The sequence below is a fragment of the Charadrius vociferus genome, unplaced genomic scaffold, assembly GCF_000708025.1.
Source record: "Charadrius vociferus isolate BGI_N301 unplaced genomic scaffold, ASM70802v2 scaffold161, whole genome shotgun sequence".
Lineage (NCBI taxonomy): Eukaryota > Metazoa > Chordata > Aves > Charadriiformes > Charadriidae > Charadrius > Charadrius vociferus.
Window position 1 is genome coordinate 5,077,710 of NW_009646928.1, and position 20,306 is coordinate 5,098,015.

At 36.0% G+C, this 20,306-nt stretch overlaps 1 protein-coding gene across 1 annotated transcript; it reads left to right on the top strand.

Annotated features, from left to right (window-relative positions):
- The first annotated feature begins 708 nt into the window (after positions 1 to 708).
- Positions 709 to 12,161, top strand: GALNT3 (polypeptide N-acetylgalactosaminyltransferase 3). The gene is made up of 10 exons (XM_009894601.1): positions 709 to 1,310; positions 2,657 to 2,829; positions 4,037 to 4,186; positions 4,444 to 4,678; positions 5,457 to 5,574; positions 5,945 to 6,145; positions 7,251 to 7,382; positions 8,313 to 8,414; positions 11,052 to 11,204; positions 11,725 to 12,161. The coding sequence occupies exons 1-10, from the start codon at positions 799 to 801 to the stop codon at positions 11,845 to 11,847; spliced, it is 1,899 nt and encodes a 632-aa protein (XP_009892903.1). The 5' UTR covers positions 709 to 798; the 3' UTR covers positions 11,848 to 12,161.
- Positions 12,162 to 20,306: the final 8,145 nt, after the last annotated feature.

A 20,306-nucleotide genomic window follows, 5' to 3' on the forward strand; every position in this document is an offset into this window, starting at 1 on the left:
TGAATGAAAAAAAAATATATGGAATGATTACTTGATCCTCAGGCTAAATTAACCTACTCCAAATTACCAGTGTTAAATCTGCATTGAACATGTATACTAGATAACTAAATCTAAAAATTTCCCACTTGGAAGTCTGATTACTTCTGAGGCTAATCTTGAAATGGATTTTAAAAAAATATTGGAAATTTCCGAAGTGTTGAAATGAGTTGATTGAGAAGTCCTTCCTGTCTTTGTAGTTCACTTTTTATGTGGATGTTTCTTACATGCAACTTGAACTTAGTGTATTGATTCCATCTGTTTTCCTTCTATCTCATCATTGAACTAAAATTCCCTGTTTCTAGAAGACTTAAACCGACACTTTCCTCTAATTTTAAACAATTTTCAAGATTTGCAAGGAAATTAATGTGAAGCAGTGACATTGTGTAGAAATTGTGGTTTATTCTTAGTGGTAAGCCTGCGTTCTGGTTCTTCTATTTGAAGTGTATTTAAAAAAAAACCCCAACCAAACAAGAAACCAGAGCAACAAACCAAAAAACAGGGATAGTGCATCTTGGGTATCTTATAGATAGGTTTGACCTATCTTTAAGTGATGGACAGATAATGTTTGACAGTTGGCAGTTGTGAATTAATTCCTGCCTGATAATTTCTTGTGGTTTTACATTGTCAAATATACTAGATGTCTAAATTTATACTTTTTGCTTTAACTTACAGGTGTTACAATCTGAAGAAATGCAGTGACCTGTTTGAAGAACATCATTCACAGAAACTTTTGTCTTTTGATAAATTTTTAAACCTAGAATGGCTTTGACAAAAACACCTAAACTATTCAAGAAATTATTTTTTCACTGGAAACTTTGGAAGTTTAGCATTATTGTGTTTGTCTTTCTGGTATTTTTATTTTTATTACAAAGAGAAGTGGGTGTTCAAGATTTTAAAGATGAAGCAGGGATTGAGCCAGTTGTTGGAAAGAAAAGTCATGTATTAGGTCTCATGTTTAATGCTATGAATAATATCAAAGGTGCAAAGCCAAAAATGCAGATAAAAGCACCTATTAGGCAAACTAAGATTCCTGGAGAGAGACATTGTTTGCCAGGACACTACACTGCCGTGGAACTAAAACCCTTCCTAGATCGACCCCTTCAAGATCCTAATGCTCCTGGAGCTTCTGGTAAAGCATTTAAAACCATCAACTTAAATTCAGAAGAACAGAAAGAAAAACAACGTGGAGAAGAAAAACATTGTTTTAATGCATATGCAAGTGATAGGATTTCTTTACACCGAGATCTTGGACCAGACACTCGACCTCCTGAGTATGTTGAAATGTTTATGTCCTGATAGTTGAAAAACTTGTCAGAAATGCAGACTGCAAAGTGATTTGAGTTCAGCATTAGGTTATAGTTTAGGAAGGTCTCTTAGCTGTACATAATGATTGACTGTATGTAATGATCCACAGTGCCAAAGCCAAGAATGCTTAGAAAGGCTCACTTCTTTCATGGTTTTGAATTCAAAATAACTGTATTAAAATAAGGGTTTCTGCTTTTGCCTTTAAGCTACAATTTCTGAGTGACTTTCTGGAAGCCTGCTAAGTTGTACAGAAGAAAATTAAAAATGTGGTTTAAACTTTTTTCCTATTTAAACACAATATCCCCCCCCCCCCTTTTTTTTTTAGTGTTCACAAAACCACCAGCACAATTTAATAAATTAGGAATTGTAAACCATTGAACAAGGAAGTGGAGCATCTCATCAGTCTTGTATTATTGAGAAATTTTATTAATGACGACTGTAGGACTTGGGTAGAGGGGGTTTTGGCTATGAGTAGTCTCTGTTAGTGTCAGATTGTATGTTCTCAGCTATCTGTGTTAGAAGCGACTAACCTTACTGAGCTGCTGCTGGTAGTACGAATATCACGTTACACATGGTGCAGCTCACAATAACCTTTGCTAGAGTTTAACTAGTGAGTATTTTTTGAGACAATGGCTTTGATAATTACCTTGGGGAGTCTTCTAGTCTCTAAAGTTGACAGCCAATAAACAGTAAGTATGCAGCTTATGAATACGGAAGTGTTGTCTTGTTATCTTGACTTGCAATTGGATTTAAAGTTCTGTTTAGAATACATCAATCTTGAAAAACTGTGGTTTTAAAATTGTTTCCCCTGAATGGGATATGCTGCTGTAAGGATTATGTGGTGTTTCTATAAAATTTTGAAATTCTGAATTAGGTCTGTTCTATTTTTCCTTGCAAATTCTGCTTAATTCTAATAAATATTCTTCTTTGTGTTTTTCAACAGTAATAGTGACTTAACGTCTGATTTTGCAGCTCAGTATCTGCTGCTTTCAATAAAATAACATATTTTTTTTCTGAGGAAGACCTGGTTGCTATGTGAAATGTACTCAAATGTTTGTGAGGCAGAAGCAGAACTGAGTCAGTCGTTCAAGTGGAATTCTTATTCACCATATTTTTAAAAAATATTTTGTATAGCTTCTGCAATTGGACCACCTGCCTTTGTGATCCAAAACTAGGATGGAAGGTGGAGAAGCTGAAATATTTAATGTCCATACTTACAAAGCTTTGTACTGGAAATAATAGGGTTTCTTTCAAGAGTTTGAGTTAAAACTTTGTGTCCATTTTGTAACATTTGACACTTTCTAATTTGTAGATGTATTGAACAAAAGTTTAAGCGTTGCCCACCATTGCCAACTACAAGTATTATAATAGTTTTTCATAATGAAGCATGGTCCACTCTGCTCAGAACTGTTCACAGCGTGATGTATACGTCTCCTGCCATATTGCTAAAGGAGGTTATTTTGGTGGATGATGCCAGTGTAGATGGTAAGAAGTCTTTCTATTTTGTCTTGATTTATTTTTTTAAGATACCAGGTTTGCAGATAAATTGGTTAAGAGGATATCTCTTTACCACTATTAACATGTATAGTGGTATTCTAAGTGGTTTTGTTCCTTTCTTTTTCTTTAAAATATAAAGTAGTTCTTCCCTATCTTCTTTTCATAAGGTAGTCAAATATAAAATTCTTGTCCTCTAAAAGGTTTTTAAATCCCATTTCTTATTATTCTAATTCTAGTGGTGCTTAAACTGTGTAACTGGTTGCATGACAAGTAGCTCTGTAATTTGTACTTCAAATCAATTACAGCTTATAGAACAAAGTATCCAAGGATAAATAGGCTAATGCTTGTAGCAATTTGCATGTTATCATAGTGATTGTCTTTATGCAAATTAATTTCATTAATATGAAGGGAAATGTCTTTCCTGGAAAGTAAAATTATTTAATGGAAAAATAATCTTCAGTACTCAAGCTGACTGCCAAAAATAATTGAATGTATAGACTTTGATCACAAATACAAGTTCAAAAAACTTTATACGCTTAACTTTATATGAACATGTCTATATTTACATGCTTATATTAATATATTTACACTTTTTACAAGTCTGTGTTTGGAATACTGATACACTTGGATGTGAAGTATGTTCAGTAGTACAGTTTAATACTAAGTATGGGCAGAGGAAGGAAGATGATGTGGGATATTTACTGAGGGATGTGGGGTTATTTCTCAAATTTTGCACGTTAAAATTTTTTTATATAACTTCTGTTGCTGTTGTAAATACTATAGCCTTTGAAAACTGTATGTAAAATGTGCCATAATTAAGGGAAAAATTTGTATGTTCTACACAGAACTTAAGTAAGTAGGTACGTGATCTGTTTGCTCTGGAAATGAATTTTGAATTGATATTCAAACTGCTAATACTGCAGAAGAGATGTGCTAGCACATGTCCTTTCTCTTTTAGAATATTTTTAGTGTTCCAACCCCCGTTCTCTGCCAGTCACATCTTCCTACACTCCCATCCCAAACAAAACCCAGCCCCTAAAATAACATTCAACAGTCAAGAATTGTTTATGGCTTTGATGTTGAAGTCATTCCTGGGGTTAGCGTGAACTGTTTATCCTGTTAGTTTAGTAATGTAAAATTTTAGGCAGTGGCATGTATGTACACTGAATATCCTGAAATTGATTTCTCTTTCTAGAATACTTGCATGATAAACTAGATGAATACGTGAAACAATTTCAAATAGTTAAAGTAGTCCGTCAAAAGGAAAGAAAAGGTCTCATCACTGCACGGTTGTTGGGAGCTTCAGTAGCAACAGGAGAGACCCTTACCTTTTTGGATGCTCATTGTAAGTGTAACCTGTAACTATGCCAGGTCTGGTTTATAATGCTGTTGTCTTTGATTTAATGTTGCATATTTTTTATGAATTATGAACATTAGCAATGTATCATCTTTCCTGTTGCTATTTTATATTATTCAATGTATAATTAGCAATGCTATTTAAAAGCGGTGCATATTTGCTTGCTGTGGGCGTGTTAAAATATTCCCTGTGTACTACTTTATAGCCAAGTAAAAATTCAGTGCTTGTTCCCATTTTCTCTATAGGTGAATGCTTTTATGGCTGGTTAGAGCCGTTATTGGCAAGAATAGCTGAGAACCCTGTTGCTGTTGTAAGCCCTGATATTGCTTCTATAGATCTCAATACTTTTGAGTTCAGTAAACCATCTCCTTATGGGCATAGCCACAACAGAGGAAATTTTGATTGGAGTTTGTCATTTGGATGGGAGTCTCTTCCTAAACATGAAAATAAAAGAAGAAAAGATGAAACCTATCCAATTAGGTAAACATAATTTGAATAATATTTTAAATCCTTCAGCTTTCACGTTTTTTTCATTATGAATAGCAGTTTGTAAATGAACTAGTTCTTCTGATGAGTTTGATCAGAAGTCTTAGCATCTTAGGTGGTTTTTGTAATACTTTCTTTAAGAACCACACTGTAAATTTTAAAGCTTTCATAAAACTATAGCTTCCTTAAGACAGTAATTGCTCTGTGTTACCTTTTTTTTCTGCATACACTAGGAACATAATAAACAGTTTCTATATATCTTTTTCATCGGGGGAAGGGGGAAAAGGAGGATTTTAAACGTTCTTTTCAGAGACAGTACCACAGATTCTGGCTCCTCATTCTTCATTCTTGAAAGGATGATAACAAAGGTTCAGAGTACCAAAATACTAGACTATTACAGTGGTGCATCTGATGATAATTGTACATGCTTTGGCCTCAGACAGGTTGCTGGTCTGGAGGAGTAATAACTTTGCTTGATATCCTCTGTACAGAAAAAATACGTTATTTTTGCCGATGCTGTCTTTTATACCAGCAGTCATTAGTCTAAACCAGTTGTGAAAAAATGATGATAAAACTGTCAAATGAGACTCGATGTGGGCAGATTTAATTGCTGGAAGTATTATCTATGCCAGAAAAATGTGTCAATGTAGTGAAACAGTGACAAATGCATGGAAACTTCCTAGAACAGTTAACTATGTTTTTATATCTATATTTAAAAAAAAACCCTACCTACTTGGATCCTGTCTTCCTCAGTAAATTTCTCTTCTTGCAGAACACCTACTTTTGCTGGAGGTCTCTTTGCAATATCAAAAGACTACTTTGAACACATTGGAAGCTATGATGAAGAAATGGAAATATGGGGAGGTGAAAATATTGAGATGTCTTTCAGAGTAAGTTTAGCTACTTAATTAGCAATGGTCTCTATACTGACAGCATACAGGATTTTTGAGGACAAATTAGTGTTAGATCTTAACTTCTCTGCTGAATCAGCCAACTAGGACATGGAAAATGAATTACTAATGACCTATGAAATAAGCTACAAACATGCTTACTGAACTGATGTTGGGATTTTTTAATGTGTTTAGGGTTGATAGCTGAAATGTACATTTCCGGGGTTTACCCGATTAGGATGGTATGCCTGATATTTGCACTTTTGCTAGTGGTTTGGGTTTTTTTCTGGTGAAAAATAACGTTGCTGAATTTTTTTCCACCCCCTTAATTCTAATAGCAGCGCACTTACACAAAAAATGTTATTATTAGGTATGGCAATGTGGTGGACAGTTGGAGATCATGCCTTGCTCTGTTGTTGGCCATGTCTTTCGCAGCAAGAGTCCCCATACTTTCCCAAAAGGTACTCAAGTGATCACACGTAATCAAGTCCGCCTTGCAGAAGTCTGGATGGATGAATATAAAGAAATATTTTACCGAAGAAACACAGAGGCAGCAAAAATTGTGAAACAAGTAGGTGGTGGTGGTGGTATTAGAAATCACACTTGCTGCGTTGAAAGTTTTGGTGAGCAAAAGTTATTTATTGACAAAGTATGTAAGGAATTCTAGCTATTTTAATGAAAAGACGGAGGTCAGTTTGCTTAATTTTTTAGCCCCAACAAAAATGAGAAACTTAAGTGTTTGGGTGGTGATAATGTTGCTTTGTGTGGTGGGGTATTTTGATTGGTAGGTTTTTTTCATACATTCTCTAAAATCCTGGGTTGCTTGCATCAAACAGCTACTGGGACTACCAGAAGAGCATAAGAAAAGCTACTGAGCACAGAAACTGCAAAGTAACTTGGAATGAGGAACATAATGTCTCCTTACTCTCAAGTTGCTTAGTATTTTTACTTAAACAGCAGGTTTTATTGTTCTTTGGCTGCAGAATAAAACTTATTCAATGACAGAGATCCATCCTGTCTCTATCTGCTTAAAAACTTAAGTTATATTCAGGGGGTTTGGGTGTTGGTCTATTTATTTCTGTAAGTTTTCTGGAACTTTGGTCTTTCAGCACTGGTATCTGGAGTTTTCTTCGAGGAGCTATGTTCTCTCCCTTTGTATGATAAATTACTGTCAATATTGTATCACTAATAGCTTTAGACTTCCTAAGCATGTTTGGCAGCTAGACAACTGAATTTTGTCTGGGAGATTCTGCGTTGTATTGATTATTATGCTAATTATTTAATTAATCCAATTCATTATTTCAGTTCACTCTTTCTAGTGAGATCAGCTAGCTTCATAGCTGTCATCAGTATGGTCTTGTTTATACTTTTCCATTTCATGGCACTGTGTTAAAACCCTCTTGGGACTAAGGCTACTTCTATTCTTTGTTGCAATGTATTTTTCTTGCACATGCTTTGAAATGCTGCAGGCAGGATATCGGTGGTGCTATGATCCTGGACAAAAAATAAAACAGCAGTAACCATAGTAGTACAGTATTAAAAAAATTAAAATCAACAAATGAAGCTTAAAACTTGTTTAATGCTACAATACAGAATATCATAGATTTATATGTACAAATTTCATCTTAGTAATGTTTAGTGTATTTGTCTTCGATCTTTTCTCACTTCTCTAACAGAAAACATTTGGAGACATCTCAAAAAGACTTGATTTAAGGCAGCGTCTGCAGTGTAAAAATTTTACCTGGTATCTCAGTAATGTTTATCCAGAAGCATATGTGCCAGACCTGAATCCTTTGTTTTCTGGATATGTAAGTTTAATTATTTTCTAGAGTCTTCCATACTCCAGGAAGTCTGCTAATCTTTTGTGCTATCTTAGCCATAGCATTTACATATCAGCTGTCATTAATAGCTCAAGAGTTTTCTGTCACTACTCTGGACAAAGAATCTCTTCTGCATACTTTGCTATTTGAATATTTTATAGCTCCGTGAATGGTGATATGAAATTTAAGCAAAGCTGCTTAATAACTGGCAGTAGCCCTGCTTAACACGATCTTGCAACCTGCTAAGATAAGCAATGTTCTGCCTATTGCCAACAGTTAAATGACACAAAAGTACTAAGCTAGTGGTGAGAGATTTCCTGAATTATCAAGGTAAATTTTGCTTTATATAGTTAAGAAGTATGAAAGAATTTTTAGTTCATGTTAACGAGGAAAACTGGACAGCTCTTTGCTTCTCAGAATTAGGTTTAGATTGAGGAAAATGTGTGTTTATACACAAATTTTTTTAAAGACCATTGCATGTCCTCTGTCAAATAACTTCTTGGACATTACATTGCTAAAACCAACAAAATATTAAACAACTAATAACTCTTAGCTTGAGGTGAATATGAATGTTTAGCAATGTTTGGCACTTCACCTTCCTCCAATTTTGAATATTTTATGTGTGTCTGTTCAAACTGTAATTCGAATAAGAGTAACCTTGTATACCAATAGCCTAATAATTCACAGTGTGTGGCTGTAGTAAACCATAATGTAGTTTTAGGTTTTCGGTTAGAGAAGATTAACTCTGAGAGACCAGGATTTTTAGATTTGAGCATAGCAGAAAGTAAAAATTAACTAGCAGCAGTAATTGTTGTTAAGCCAAAGGTTAGTTTTCTATGCTAGAGAGACAGTTATTTTTTGTCATCCCCACTGAGCTGCTTTATTTTATTTTTTTTTCTGATAACACTTTTTATTTAGTTAAAAAACATAGGTAACCGCATGTGTCTGGATGTTGGTGAAAATAACCACGGTGGCAAACCATTGATTATGTATTCTTGTCATGGACTTGGAGGAAATCAGGTAAAATATTTGATACCTGATTTTTATGATCTGCTCAGCTGTAACTTTACCATATTAAAGCTTTTCATTTGTTTTAGAGAAAATGACTCATTTTCAATATGCAATTTTTCTTTTTTTTTTTTTTTTTTTTGAGAGAGTTAATTCCTATATATATTGTTCAAGGAAAATGTCATACTGCTCTTCATGTTGTGTCCCACTTCTAACATTTTATGTTCAGCATACAGATTCAAATTTTTAACACAAATGCACTGCTTCACTTGATCTCCTTTCTGTGCAAAACCTACCCTTACTACTTTCTTGTAAGTGTTGTTTTCTTAATTCTTCCTTTCCTTATGCTTCCTCCTATTGCTTCTTTCTCTGCCACCAGGACTTGCACTGTCAAGGAAGATGTTGGTGGGAATCCGGCCAATGGGAGACCAAGTGGCCAGGCCTGAGCCACCTTCCCTATCATGCTTGCAGCCTCATAGTGCGAGGTCAAAGTGGTCTATTCTGTACTGGCTAATGCAAATGAATAATATGATTGAATTTGTCCAAGAAAAGCTCTCTTTGATACATAGCTCTTGGAGGCAGCAATGGTGCTGTCTCTTGTACAGTATGACTTGCAATCGATGTCAGATACCGAATCCTTCAGGCACTACTGTAATACTAATTAAAGGAACATCGCCTTCCCTGCCCAGAAATGAATGCTTCTCTGTTGCCTTAAAGAGTTATTTGGGGAATAAACTGTATTAACTATAGATCCTTAATCACTAAAAGTCAACAAAGCATTAAAAGTTCTCATTAGTTGTAACTTTTCTCTTTCTTAAACAAAATCTTCAATCTTAAAAGCTATCCTTCAATGGCACTATGAAAACTCAGACATGTGATCCTAGTTAGTTGATGCCTTCGTAATCAATTTTTGTGGGAGATCAAATACTGTGTAGATTAACAACTACCCTGTTACGTTAGCTTCTTACTGTATTGAACTTTTTTTTTCTGTTGTGGATTGATACTATATTAGTATTTTTGCATGGTCACAGTCATTAATGCAGGAACACTGTACCAAGACATTGTATTAAGAGATTTGCTGTCATCTCTCTTTCTAAGTTATCTTGGACTATACTAAAACTCTGTGCTTTCAAGTGTTGTGTTTTATGTTTTTCCCCCTGCTATAAAATAACAGTCTGAATCCCTTTAAATGCCAACCTTCAGAGAATTTTAATACAGGTTGTGCTGGTAATACTCAAGAGATGTGCGTATTTGCTTACTTAATCCTTCTTGCTACAATACTCTGTTTTCAGTTATATTATGTTCTTTACCAGATTTAGCAGTGTAGGCCGAGATTTTCTATGCTACCTGTCTTCTTCGTCCATATATTTGAGACAGGAGAAAGGACTGGACGAGAAAACCGAGTTTTCAGAACTGTACATTAGTTGTTTATCATTCTTTCTTTTTAGAATATTCTGGGGCTGGGAATATGTCCATCTCAGTAGCATCTCAATATCTGAAATTAATGAAGTTTTAAACCTAGATTTCAAGTCATAGTTTCAGGGCTTGCAAAGATTTTGGAATTCAAAAGCTAAACCAGAACAGATTAAGTCAGATTAACAGATTTAGAGTAAATTATTATGTCTGAGAGCTAAGTGACTAAGCAGGTCACTCCTATCGGTACCTGTTTCCTGGAGTAATGTTGGGCTCAGAGACTTAAGAGTGAGATGCCTGTTTGTTCTCAGTGCTGTTCCCATTGATGCCAAGGCAGTGAAGAGGCAGAAGCTGACCAATTGGACAGATAGTTGAAAGCCACAGGGAGCTAACTGAGCCTGGTCTTAATAGCCAAAGGAAAGATATGGTGAAGAAGGCTGACATATGGAGCCAAGAAACAGTGGTAATGGGATGTAATGATAGGAACTCTGCTGTTTAATGAGGGAGAAAATTAAGCGACCAGGATGGTAGGGTAGGACGAGAGGTATAAAAGGACAGTTGTGTCTGTAACTGTTAGAATTAAATCTCTGTTAAGACCTGAATTATAGCCTAGGATTCCTGAACCTTGAGAGTACTTTGCTGTCAGGAAATAATGGTAAGATTCACTCACAAAATACATGCTTTTATTACTTTTCTAATGACTAGCTCACAAGAGAACATAACAGCATTCTATTGTTAACATTTATTGTTTAGATCAAGCAGCAAAAGCTGACATACGGCAATCAGTATTGTTCCATGTGACAAATTTTGGTTGCCCTAAGAAAAATAAAATCCAGCAACAAAAATCGAATACAAATTTGTAAAGTTAAGAAATGCCAGAATTCACGTTATCCATGCAAGTACCTCCTATTTTCAGTTTGTTTCCTTGAATTATTTTTGATTCCTGGGGGAGCAAGCAATGAGATCTTGCATCGTAATGCATATGCACCGTGTCATTTATAATTTATAAATTTAAGCACTTATAAGAATATTCTATTGTATTAGTATTAAAAATGCTTTTAGTTTTGTAAACGCTCTTAAAGTGTGTATGCCAAAAATCAGACAAATGATTCTGTAGTCTCAAATTTTTGAATAATGAAATCTATTACTTTGTGTATTGGAATTTCAGAGGGTTAATTTAGTGTAATACTCTTGTTTGTATTTATTTACTGAAATTTTAAAAAATTATTTAAATAGTACTTTGAATATTCTGCACGCCATGAAATTCGACATAACATTCAGAAGGAGCTTTGCCTGCATGCTTCTAAAGGACCTGTGCAGCTTCGTGAATGTAACTACAAAGGCCAGAAAACCTTTCCCATTGGAGAAGAGCAATGGCTACATCAAAAGGTATTTAGAATGTGCAGTGAATCAGCATCTTATCAGTGATCTTATATATGAGTTATTTTTTGATTTCCTATAAAAGAGAAAACCCCAATGAAACAAAACTCTGAAGCCAAGAAGGTGTATGTTTATTGCTGGGAAGAAAATGTAGATAATTTCAGCTTTTCAGTTACCAGACCAAAACTTGATGATTTCACTATTTTACATGTATGGTAGAAATGTCACTTAAAAAAAAAACTGTTGATATCCTTTAGTTGTGTGTCTGGGCACCCACCTGGAAGCCAATCCAAATGGTTTGTATCTTTTTTAATATTTAAAAGAAAATTCCTAACAAAACAAGCTGGCACTTGCATACTACTCACGTTTGTTTGCTAGCTCCTCACCTCCTGCACTACCTGTATGGTCTAACTCTTTAACAACAATGAAGTTGGAGGAAAAAAAATGAAGAGTGGGGGGAAATAGCAGGCCCATTGTTTGTTCACTTTTATTTTTATTTTTTTTTCTTCTCCTTTTTTACCCACTTTAGGATCAATCTCTGTACAATGCAGCACTACATATGTGCCTTACAGGAAACGGAGAGCACCCGAGTTTGGCATCCTGTAATCCATCAGACCCCTTCCAGAAGTGGATCTTTGGCCAGAACAATTAAGATTTTCTATTTATAGGCCAGGAACATTTTATTAAAAGAAAAGATCCTTTCTAAACTGTGATCATATATGTATACTGCATTTTTAAGTGATGCATACTTTATATACAAAATGTTTTAACAGTTTCCTTTTCCTCTTACTTAAGTTGGATATAAAATGTGTCATCAGAGATTCCCCAGGAGTCTGTTATACCAAAGATGATTAAGGTCCCAATTAAGAAAAATGTTTACAATATTTCTGTGATAAGACTTTATACGTTGACCACTGATTCATGGATCTTATACTCCTCTTTCACCTTGGAGACTGTATGTATATTATTTTTCCACATATTGTAAGTACTTTTGAAGAAGACTAGTTTCCTCTGTAGACTTACAAGAAATTATTGTATACTGTCTAAAAACCAAGACACTTTATATGTATATTTTTATGCTCAATCGGTTGACTTCATTTATTTTTTTAATCATTTACTTTGCTCAGTGAACCTTTCTTGGTATTTTTTCAAGTGAGTTCCCTCACTTGAAAAATTAAATATTTGATCTTCAGGGTAGAGCCAAATAGGCTAGCATACTGTGCTCAGCTTTCAACTCGCCAGTTCTTCTTTTGTAGAAGAAAAAAAAAGTCTCACTGGATATGATTATTTTAATGGAAAATCTGCTTTTTCTTAAACTAATTGTCTTTTATTTAGCCAAAATTTTTTGTATAGGTTTTTTTTATTTCATGAACTTTAAAATTTATGACAAAGTTATATTGTAATAGATTTCTGAGCTGCTTAACATTAACATATTTTTTCAGCATTTTGTTCATTATTCCTTTTAAATTATGTTATAATAACCCCACTTGTTTTTCTACATTTTAGTGATTTATGTAGTGTTTACCTAACGTTTCTAATGTTATCTGTACATAATTTCTTGTGCAAACACTTGTATGTATGTTGTTTTTTTTTTTCCTTGTTGTAGTTGTTTCCCTTTTTACAAAGGTCTGACCTCAGTTTTATCAGTCCAAGTGAGACCTTGGCCTTCCTAACTATTATGCTAGCTCTTTTATTAATATTGTATTCTTGTAAGCATCCACAAGTATACTTCAAAAGATCACGTAGAACTGACTTCATAAATAGCTTTCATTTGATTAAGTATTTAAAAAACATGTATCATAGAATAGTTTGGGTTGGAAGGGACCTTTAAAGGTCATCTATTCCAACGCCCCCTGCAATGAGCAGGGACATCTTCAACTAGCTCACGTTGCACAAAGCCCCGTCCAACCTGACCTTTAATGTTTCCAGGGATGGGACATCTACCACCTCTCTGGGCAGCCTGTTCCAGTGCTTTGTCATCCCCATTGTAAGAAATTTCTTCCTTATATCTAGTCTGAAACTGCCCTCTTTTAGTTTAAAACCATTACCACTTCCCCTATCGCAACAGGCCCTATGTGAAAAATCTGCCTCCATCTTTCTTATAAGCCCCCTGTATGTACTGGAAGGCCATAATAAGGTCTGCCTGGAGCCTTCTCTTGTCCAGGCTGAACAACCGCAACTCTCAGCCTGTCCTCATAGGAGAGGTGCTCCAGCCCTCTCATCATTTTTGTGGCCGTCTTCTGGACCTGCTCCAACAGGTCCATGTCTTTCCTGTGCTGAGGGCTCCAGAGCTGGATGCAGTACTCCAGGTGGGGTCTCACGAGAGTGAGTAGAGGTGCAGAATCACCTCCCTTGACCTGCTGGCCACATTTCTTTTGATGCAGCCCAGGATATGGTTGGCTTTTTCTTTGGTTATTTTACTGGATACACAGTTGTGAAACACTCTTCAGTTAGTCTTCCATTGCAATCACCAATCATGCCCATTTTCTGACTGTGATCATTTCAGGCCTTCTTTTAATGAAAGTACCTCACCTGCACAATGTCTTCTTCAGGAACAGAGATGTATGCTTACTTGAAAATGTTTATTTCAGGGTATGAATGTGATGTTAATGACCATTCCACCCTTAAAGCATCTAAGGTCACATAAAATTGCACTTTAATAAGGTAGACTCCATTTCATAATAAAATTTTATATTCTAATTTGCAGAAGACTTAATTGGCTTATGCAAATTATGGGGGTTTAAAAATAATGTTAAATTTGCATGGATATGATATGGGAGGAATATGGCAATGACATTAAAACAAACTTCTAGGAAGGGAAGAAAGCAGCAGAATAAAGTCAAAAGACTTGTCTAGAAGTGTCAGTGTTAAGTAGGGATGTGAAACATCAAAGGTAAAAAGGTACTTGGACTTTGCAACTTGTCGAAAGAATTGTGTTGAACATCTATGGTATCTATTCAAATGGAAGAAAATTGGAGGTGTAACTGCAGCTTAGTAATGAACTCTTTAATGATCTGAATCTCAAGAAAGGTGCACATAATAGTCAAAAGTTGAGCAGTAGATCAGGCCTAGTTAGATGCAGCTAGTAACACTTAGTGTTCTAGGAAAAGCTTAGTATTTCCTTTAAGTACTGTGCTTATAAGACAAGGGAGATTTAGGAAAAAGTCATGGCTGCCAAAAGGAAGGAAAGTTCAAATTTTCAGAGTGAAGACAAAGAAAAATATTTGGCTGCATGATCATATATAAAGCTGAGAATATATGTGAAGGGGTGGGTATTAAAGGTTGACTAGGACAAAATACACTTATATTAAATTTGTCCTTTTTTCCTGGTAAATAAATAATACCCTTAGCATTTACCTGTAATTTATCTATGGAGTCTGGTTTATGGATGGATGGATGGATGGATGGATGAATGATGTTGTGGGTTTTTTTAAAATTAATTTCTAATGGGGGGAGGGAACCTATCTTTCATTAATTTAACAGTATTTGTCTAACGAGTTCAGCTTCTGAAGAAAATCAAGAAGAAATCCTTTCAGTAGTTCTAAGTTATCTAAAAGGCAACAAGTGAATAACCAAGACCAACAAGAATTCATCAGAAGCATTAACTCAAGCTAATTTCTTTTTCTGTCTTGATACCCATGCCTTTGAGTCATGTCTTCACTTCTGTAAGGATTTTGGTGACACCTGTGAGAATATCCTATGAAGTTAAACCTGTATAACTTAAATTTTAACTTGCTACTGTGTGGACATAAATTGTTGAAAAGACTGTACTGGGAAGGGTTATTAATGCCACTGTGAAACTGGAAGGCTGTATGGAATGGCACTGCATCAAGATCTGCCTGTGCCCCCTGATACATATTTCCATAATTCAGTAATGGAATACAAAGTATTCTTATTACTTTCACAGATCAAACCAATATCGGAAGGGCAACAAATGCTCTTGACAAACTGGAGGAGTTGAGGAAAAATAGGATGCAGGTCAATGAGAAAATTGTTTGACAAACATGAACAGACGATGGGAGATTACATAGATAGCAGCTGTGCCACGTTGACCCCCAGGAAACCGAGCATTCAAGGAACCTGTTTTAGAGGACAAGGTATTTAGCATAACTGTTTAAAAGGACGTGAGTTCTTTTAGCTCTTAGCTTGTTTTACACAGCAAATGCATTATTTTTAATACCACTAAAGGGTAATCTCTGCATGCAACCTGTTTCTCTTACAAGTTTGTCAGATGGAATTTGCATATATGAAACATCATTTGTCTACTCATTACCAGTTTTTCTTTTTAGGGTTAACATTCAAAACTTGCATAAATTTAAATTGCAAGGAAATAAGGGTTCTGCTGCACTTGGAGGTAGGAATCTCTTCATGACGAGTTCAGTGCTAGAGGAGCTCCACTCTGTCTTTTTTGTTTTTCTAGTTGGTAATCTAAGAACATATTATAGCAGATATAGCAATATATGTACTCATCACTCAGTCTTCTATGACGATCAGGTGTAGCAGGTCACCTAGTAGTTATATTTTGTGTTTGTTTATAGCTGTGGAAAGGGGGAAATTTATTCTGTGATTTAAAATTGTCTGTAACATTTTCATTTTTGAGACTTCTTTTCTGGCCTAACATAGGTCAATAACCCAAAATTCGTAAGACACTTGAACATAAGCTTTTTAACCATTGCTACAATTGCAAACACTCTAATCTGGGGGGGGGAGGTTGTACGTTTACTGTCTGTTCTTTAACTTATGAATGGCATTTTAGTCTGTATTTTTGCAGTACTTAGTACAACAATTCAGTCTTACTTGGGCTCCCTAATACCTGCCAGAAAAGAGGGAAGCAGATCTATAAAGAGAGGAAGACATTACGTGACTTTTTTTTTTTGTTCTATTTTGTTCAAAGATCTGAAATTAATTTCTGTGTCCACACTGAGTATTGCACTTCCAAATATGCATATACATGTGTGTGCATATAGATATAAATTTTTAGAAAACAGTAGGACATCTGTAAATATGATTAGAGGGTTAGATGCTTAATGCTAAGGACTGCACCACTGATGCTTGGGCTCATGAAGGAGAAATACATATGATAATGTCTGGTTCAAGAAGGAAATGCATGCAGTAGTGTGAAGGATTGGGTGACTGAAAGGATAACAGCAAAGAGAACAGACTTTGTCCAGAAAAAAAGGCTTAGGGGGAGGACAGAAGTTAAATGGAAGAAAACTCAGGTCCTAAAGTGGGAACTTGAGGGGCTGTCCTCCCCAGTCTTCTGTGATCACCAATTTTGTTTCCCTTCATTTCTTAGTTCTTTTTTTGGCTCAAAATAAGCAGGAAGGTAGAAGTCTCTAGCAGTGTGAAATGCAGTATCAGACATACAGCCCAATGTGTAAGAGCCCAGTATCAACAAATGGTATGGTTGGTAAAGTCCTGGCAATGCAGTTGCAGAAAGGATAATCTACTTGGGTGAATTTGTGGTTTGTGAAATTTAGCAGTGCTACAGCTGTACAAAGTCAAATTTCCATCCCGGTTCAGTCAGTATGACTGAGGCCTGAAACCACTGCACCTCGCAGTTAAGCCCTGGGGAATGGGTAGGAGATGGAGGAACATTTCAAACAAGTAAATGACTAAGGTGAAAATAACATAGTAACTTGCATGATGTAATACAAACAGTTTGTGCTGTGTGCACACGGCTGGTGATGACAGCTGCAGAAGAAAGGTTGGTTACACCTAGCAGGTGCCAACTCATGTATAAGGAAGTGAAACTAATTTTCAAGAAAAAGGGCCTTCTGCCTATCTGATGGAAGGAAAAAACGATGGAGCCTGAAGGACTGGAACATAACGTTGGAAAGGATTGAGAAAGGCAGAAGAAAGCTAGGTGGTTAAATCAAGGACTGAGTGGACGTGGAAAAGTGACTGAGAAATGCTAGGGAGAAAGAACAGATGTAGGAGGAAAAGCAATGAAAGTAGGTGTCAGGTTCCTCTAGGAGTGAGTGTGGGACAGCAGTGCAAGTGAAGGGCAGTGAGAGTTTCAGGAAGAGATGGAAAAGTGAAGTAGAAAGGAATCTGCTGTGGGAAGAATATTGTCAGAAATGGCATTCAGCTAGGAATTATAGGCGGGCACTTTAAAGAACTCCTCTAAGGTTAGACCCATAAAATCATTAAGTTTCTTAATGATGTTTTTCACCAAAGTTGAATTAGTGATTCTTTTGGAGTGCCTCAGTGCCGTCTGGATTATATAGGTCTAAGAACTCTAGATGCTTTCTTCACCATTTGGCTAAACCTTCTATAGTTCAAACATGCAGTGCTGTCAGGAAAAAGAGAAGTGGTTGACAATGGGTATCCTATCAGAGAAACCATCACATGCCTTCTGGCTGATAACTGGTCAGTTGACAGGCTGCCAGCTACTGGATCTGTTGCCAAGGAAGACAATTATACATGGTTTTGTCATTTGTTGGTATAATTGCTTCTGAAGGCTAATCAGTAAAATAACATTTTTCCACCTTACATCTAAATAAAAGTCTTTGCTTTAATATTGACCTTTGCTTTGAAATTAAATGATTGCTATGAGATAATAAGATCTGTAATTTAACAGGAGACAGCAGCTCACAATGACACAGCACACTTACCTAAATGTTGAACTGTGCTACTCTAAGACCAGGAAACACTCACTGAATATATCTGCCTGACTGTTGATCCAAGAGCTTTTGTGTATATTTCCAAAAGAGACTAGAATGTATAACAAGGGAGGAAAAAGGAATAAGGGAAAAAAAAAACTACCTTCCTGCCTAGATAACTGGAAATTAAGAGCTGAAGGCTACCTATCGACTTATTCAAGGCCTGTGGTTAAAGTGTAGGCTTGCAATGTTTTTGCTGGCTGTGGAACAAAAATTGGTTTCTGTGGGTTGGCTGGGCCTGACTAAAAGCTGGGCTTCTGCTTTACCTCTGCCATGAGCTAAAGCAGAAGCAGCCCTAATTGTTGGCAGCAACTTGGAGCAAGAAAGACAGGGTTTGGGGAAAAATGGAGCCATGCAAATACCAAGCGAGATGAGTGGCAGCCTCTGCCTCTGATGTGAAAGGGAAGGAGTGGCCAAAAAGGTAATGTGCAGCTCCAGTGTGCATTTCAAATACTTGCTTGGGACTGGAGTCAAAAGCCCAAGGGAAATGCTGGAATAAATAGAACTAAAAATGCTTTTTGCGTGGTGATTTCCAGTATAAGTGGAAGAGTTCTTCTGCACAGGCTGGTTTGCCACTATCCACTGCTTGTAGCACTGAAATCAGTTAAACACAAATGTGGAAATAAAAATGGTTTCTGCAGTCTGCCTACATAGTGCATTTTGTGGTGTGCATATAACACCAAGCCATACAAACAAAAGCTCGCGCAAGCTAAATCCCATTTTAGTACCAGAAACCAAGACATATTTGTTGCATAACCCATAACACTCTTTAGGAATGACATAATAGAAAAATAATTCATTTATAGTGAAAGTAGTCCAGGGTGCTATATCACCATACCTTAACCATCTTAACATCAGTTGAATTTTTCTTTGGGCTACACTCCATTTTGTGTCATGTCACTGTCCTTCCAGACCTCCTTTCTTTCTTGTTAGCAGGAAATTTCTGCTGAAATGTCTACTGAAAATAGTTAGCTTTGTATCTTCATTTCTCCTGCAGACATCATGGTCATAGTACACACTGAAACATGTAAATCATAAGCCTTTACACTCATCTAAGCTAATAAATAAAATTGAAGATTTTTTTTAAATGCTGGGTTACACATCTAAAACCCAACCAAAACATCGTAAAGTGCCTCACAGTATCTACAGATCTTCCGGATATTGTTAACATTCATGTAAGTGGCATGCTGAAAATCGGTTTGTTGCAGGGGGTTCTCTGGCTGTTTTAATGCCTTTATTTTTTTTAAATTTAAAGCACTTTCAGCAATGGTATTATGCTCTTCTCTTCCCCCATGGAAGGGGAACAAAGAAATACTACTACATATACAGCATATAAAATTTCATCCATCAACCAGATGGCTATGTAAACTACCGGAGGTTATTGGAAAAGCTAGCCCCAAGTGTTAACCTCCATCATCTCACCATTCTCTCTTATACATCCAGGAAAGTAATTGCATGTGCCGAAGAAGGCTTGATTTCAGGCAAGGACACCTCAGCCTTACTCCCAGCAGGACAAAGCAGGTTCTAAACATTTTGGGCCTGTAGGTCTGGGCAGTTCCCACCCATGAACAAGAAGCCCCACTGGTCCTTTGTGGCTCTACCTGGTTATGACACCATTAACTGCAGTGGGACTTCGCCAGCTCACCATACCTAAGAACTTTTTTTCATCACCCTCGGGAGCAATTGCTGATTTACAATAGCGTGAGTATAGAATTACATGAGTACTATTAACAGATCAACTTACAACTCAACATTAGTGTTGAGTCTTCTTACTTCTGAACTGGCATCTTGATGGCTTGAATTGGAACGCTAGTGTTGAAACTTGTACAAAATTTTTTGTATTGGTATGGCTTAGCAAGCCCTGGAGCATCACTGTTAACCATAGTTCATGGCAATGCAAAAAGGAGTCTGATAGCAGATGTTAATCTAGTCCATTCTGTGTTAACTCCTAACAAATTACAGACAAATGCTACCTTAAATCCTGTGAGAAGTTTTTTATAATCTAGAGAATAACATCTGATCTTTAAATAATTTGTATTTACAAAAACTGATATCCATACGTAATTTGTCATGGATACATGCTTAAGGACAACTTACCTTTTACAAGTGTACAGCTCAATTTTAATAAATATCAGAATAAAAAGATGGCAGAGACCTGTGATTGTTAACTATTTTCATAATGAAGCAATGCTTATCAGCAGTTTTTAAAGTAACCTTAGCAGTTGTCCTGAGATTTAACACTACGCTTTATATCCATTATAGCTATTGAAATGTTTTGTTGTATAAAATTACTGCAAATTGTCCACCAGAGAGAGCTGTTGCAAAATTATTTTTCCAACAACTGTTGAAAACCATTCTTTCATTAACTTATAATCAAAATTATTAAATTCACCATGATGGGTGCAGATAAATCATATAATAAACATGTATTCCAAAGAAAGTGTAG

Coding starts and splice junctions, on each gene's coding strand:
- GALNT3 (XM_009894601.1), top strand. CDS start 799: ATGGCTTTGACAAAAACACCTAAACTATTCAAGAAATTATTTTTTCAC. Junction 6,146..7,250: donor CAGCAAAAATTGTGAAACAA/GTAGGTGGTGGT, acceptor CTTCTCTAACAG/AAAACATTTGGAGACATCTC. Junction 7,383..8,312: donor ATCCTTTGTTTTCTGGATAT/GTAAGTTTAATT, acceptor CTTTTTATTTAG/TTAAAAAACATAGGTAACCG.